The sequence below is a fragment of the Notolepis coatsorum genome (genome assembly GCF_963971535.1).
Source record: "Notolepis coatsorum genome assembly, contig: SCAFFOLD_1729, whole genome shotgun sequence".
Taxonomy (NCBI): Eukaryota; Metazoa; Chordata; class Actinopteri; order Aulopiformes; family Paralepididae; genus Notolepis; species Notolepis coatsorum.
In genome coordinates this window covers 1,445-5,000 of record NW_028171911.1, presented here as the reverse complement: position 1 = coordinate 5,000, position 3,556 = coordinate 1,445, and the positions used below count along the sequence as shown (strand labels likewise).

Below are 3,556 nucleotides of genomic sequence, written 5' to 3'. Positions count from 1 at the left end.
TTGACGTGTTGTTTTTCATACTGTGTATATTATTGTTTGTGTCGACCTAACGCGACTTATGTTTTCTCCTTTAAGTTTTCACGGTGGATTGGAGGACCAAGCTTTCAATAAACCCGTAGAAAGAAACCACTTGTGTCTGCTGTGCTTGGAGGGAGTTACACATGTATTGAAATGAAGGTGGCGATGCCTGCCTTGATTGTGCAAAAAAATACAAATAATAATAGAATAAAATAGAATAGATAATAAAATAGACATGATAAAAAGTACTAAGATAAAATACAATACAATGCTAAGCTTACGAATGAAAAGGTAATGAGTCCTATATATACACTACTATACAATATACTATACAATATACAGTTATACTATATATAACTATATATAACTATATATAACTATACATTGTATTTTTGCACAATCGAAGGCGGGCATGGCCACCTTCATTTCACTATATGTCTTATGTATGTACACAGTACTGTATGTGACGATTAAACCTCTTGAATCTTGAATCTATACTATACTAGCTATACTAACTATACTATACAAAAACATAGTTATGTTTTTTTTTTTAAGTTACCTTTTCTTTTGTGTTTAAAGTGACCTGTAGTGTGTTTGTGTGTGAGAGTGCAGGATGTATGGTGTGTGCAGGGGTGTAGCTCCAGATTCTGGGCCCCATGAAAGAATGCATTTGTAGGCCCCCAGTGAATGCGAGTACGCGTAAGCGCGCGAGCAGAATTTTATTTTGGCAATTTTTTTTATTGATGAAAACGCATAATATGATTTTTACCTATACATTCGGATCAGCAGTTCAGCACCTGCACTGTTGGTGGGTGAGCCTAGTAAAGGATGTCGCATTGCGTTCATCTTCAATGAATGGACCAATGCAATAGTCTACCAAAGCCCCCCCTCTCTCTCTATATATCTCTCACACACACACACACACACACACACACACACACACACACACACACACACACACACACACACACACACACACACACACACACACACACACACACACACACACGCACTTCAGAAACAAACATAGTATCAATGAGAGCATCAATAATACACCTGAGTGATGTCTAGTAAAAAAAAAAAAAAAAAAAAATTTGGGGCCCCCCCTCAGTGCTGGGCCCTTGGAATCATCCTAAGCTACCCCCCCCCCCCAGCTACGCCCCTGGGTGTGTGTATGTTCATGTGTGCCTGTGTGTGGAGAGATCAGTGTTCAGTGTTCTGATGGCCTGGGGGAAGAAGCTGAGTCTGAGTCTCTCCGTTCTTGTTGCATGTATACAGAGGTGCTTGCCTGACTGCAGCAGCTTGAACAGGTTGTTGTTGGGATGGTGAGGGTCCTTCATTATTCTGCAGGCTCTAAGTCCTGCAGGACTGAAATGCCTTCGGTTTTGTATTATGTACAGGTCTCTCACTGTGTGTGTGTGTGTGTGTGTGTGTGTGTGTGTGTGTGTGTGTGTGTGTGTGTGTGTGTGTAGGATGTGGAGGCGAACACAGTACGTCTGAAAGAGCACGAACAGGCTGTACTGGTTTTAGAGAAGAGTCCTCGAACATCCACCCTGGGAAACATCAAGTAAGTCTCTCTCTCCCTCTCCCTCTCCCTCTCCCTCTCCCTCTCCCTCTCCCTCTCCTCTCTCTCTCTCTCTCTCTCTCTCTCTCTCTCTCTCTCTCTCTCTCTCTCTCTCTCTCTCTCTCTCTCTCTCTCTCTCTCTCTCTCCCCCCTCAGGTCAGAGAGGTTTCTCTTCCCTATGATTCCAGCCACAGTAATGCTTTTGTAACAAGCTTACAATGTCACAGCGGTTAAAGTAAAGGGTTGTTCATTCATAACATCACAGAAACATGGTTGTTTATGTTCCTCCATCCCTTGCCTGTCTGTAGTTTATGTAGTAGCCATGAATAAATCATTCAAGGGTGTTGCAGGGAGCATGTCCCCCTCAAGAAAAATAACTAATAAAGACAAATACCTCCCCAAGAGAGGTAAAACATAAGGGGGTCAAATATATTCCATTATATTTGTGTCAGCGGGTACTACTGTAGGGCTGTCAAAATTGGCTAAAAAAAACACATAGGTTCGAACCATTCCATCTATTATTTTTTTTTTCCACTTTTTCTCCTTATTTTTCTATTTTTTCTCCCATCCCAATTTCGTGTTTCCAATTCTCCCCTCCCCTGTCTTGAACGTTGCTCACATATGCCCCCCACTGGTCGGTTGTAGGGAGGATAGAAGCCTTGCATCACGTGTCCCCTCCGGTACACGAGGAGGCAGCCAGTCACATCTTTTCACCTGCCAGCGCGGACTCTCATTGGCGAGGTGTAACGTGTGGGAGGCTCACACTACCCCCGCCACTTCCTGTCTCTGCTGTGCAGGCGTCCCCCAACCGACCTGTAGGAGTCGCTGTCCACAACGTCCAAATTACCACCCATCGACTGCCACCCGCTGACCCTGCCAATTGAGCCAGTATGATGGCCGGCTCAAGCCGGAGGCAATGCTGACACCCGGATTCGAGACCGGAGTCTCTTGCATTGGTGATGAGCGCAATCTCCGCTGCGCCACCCAGCCGCCCTTCGAATATCTATTATTGCGCATTATGTAAACAAAATAAATTACCTTTTAAGATTAACATGATTTACAATAAAAATGCTAAGTGCTAAAAACAGATGAGGACTTGTTGTCCTTCGCTGGTAGCTGGTAGCTTCAGAACCGGGGTCCATGGTATTGTCGAGTCCTTCTCTATATGAAATATCTTAGTTTCTAGCAGTGAAATCTTCTTTAGGTGCCCGGCACAGAAGTCTCGGCATGGAGACATACTGTGTGTGTTCTGTAGTGAGAGTTAGACTGTGATATATAGCTGGCGGCTAAGCTAGTCCTATTCGACGATGCACTGCGGTCATAAATCGGAATAATATCAATTCCCAGTTCTTAAGAAGTACCATAGGAACTGGAAGTTAATGTACTGAGTATTTAGAGTTGAAAGGGTTATAATGAATCATTAATTATAACGTTAACCCTTTCACTACCACATACCAAACGGTTAACCCTTTCACAACCACACTACAGAATGTTAACCGTCTGTAGTGTGGTAGTGAAAGGTTAACCTTCTGTAGTGTGGTAGTGAAAGGTTAACCTTCTGTAGTGTGGTAGTGAAAGGTTAACCTTCTGTAGTGTGGTAGTGAAAGGTTAACCTTCTGTAGTGTGGTAGTGAAAGGTTAACCTTCTGTAGTGTGGTAGTGAAAGGGTTAAGGTAGCGATAAGGCAGAGTGACAGGGCGACGCAGGAAGAGCTAGACACTAGAACTCCCAAAGTAGCATTAGCATAAAAACACAAGGTTAGGCCAGCTGTAGTTTACATAGCTTGCATACAACTTTGTCTCGAGGTTCCACAAGTTGATACAAATCTGAAGTATTTTCCAAAACGGGGCTTTTATACTGTTCCCAGAGTGCAACGTTGGGTTTTTGAAGTCTCTGCCATCACGCCATCTTTGTTGTTGTTGTTACTACTGGCACGTTCTGTAACGTTTGGGGTTTTGCTCTCACCTGGGAGCAA

General features: G+C 43.5%; 1 protein-coding gene across 1 annotated transcript in view; it reads left to right on the top strand.

Moving 5' to 3' along the window:
* LOC311248158 (rap guanine nucleotide exchange factor 4-like) overlaps positions 1-1,589 on the top strand; it is a gene marked incomplete at both ends in the record, with an annotated part of 32,461 nt that extends 30,872 nt beyond the window's left edge. Inside the window, one exon of the mRNA XM_084339096.1 lies at positions 1,491-1,589. Within this exon, the coding sequence (XP_084195222.1) occupies positions 1,491-1,589 (99 nt within the window). The remainder of the gene's footprint in view (positions 1-1,490) is intronic.
* Between the last annotated feature and the right edge of the window lie 1,967 nt (positions 1,590-3,556).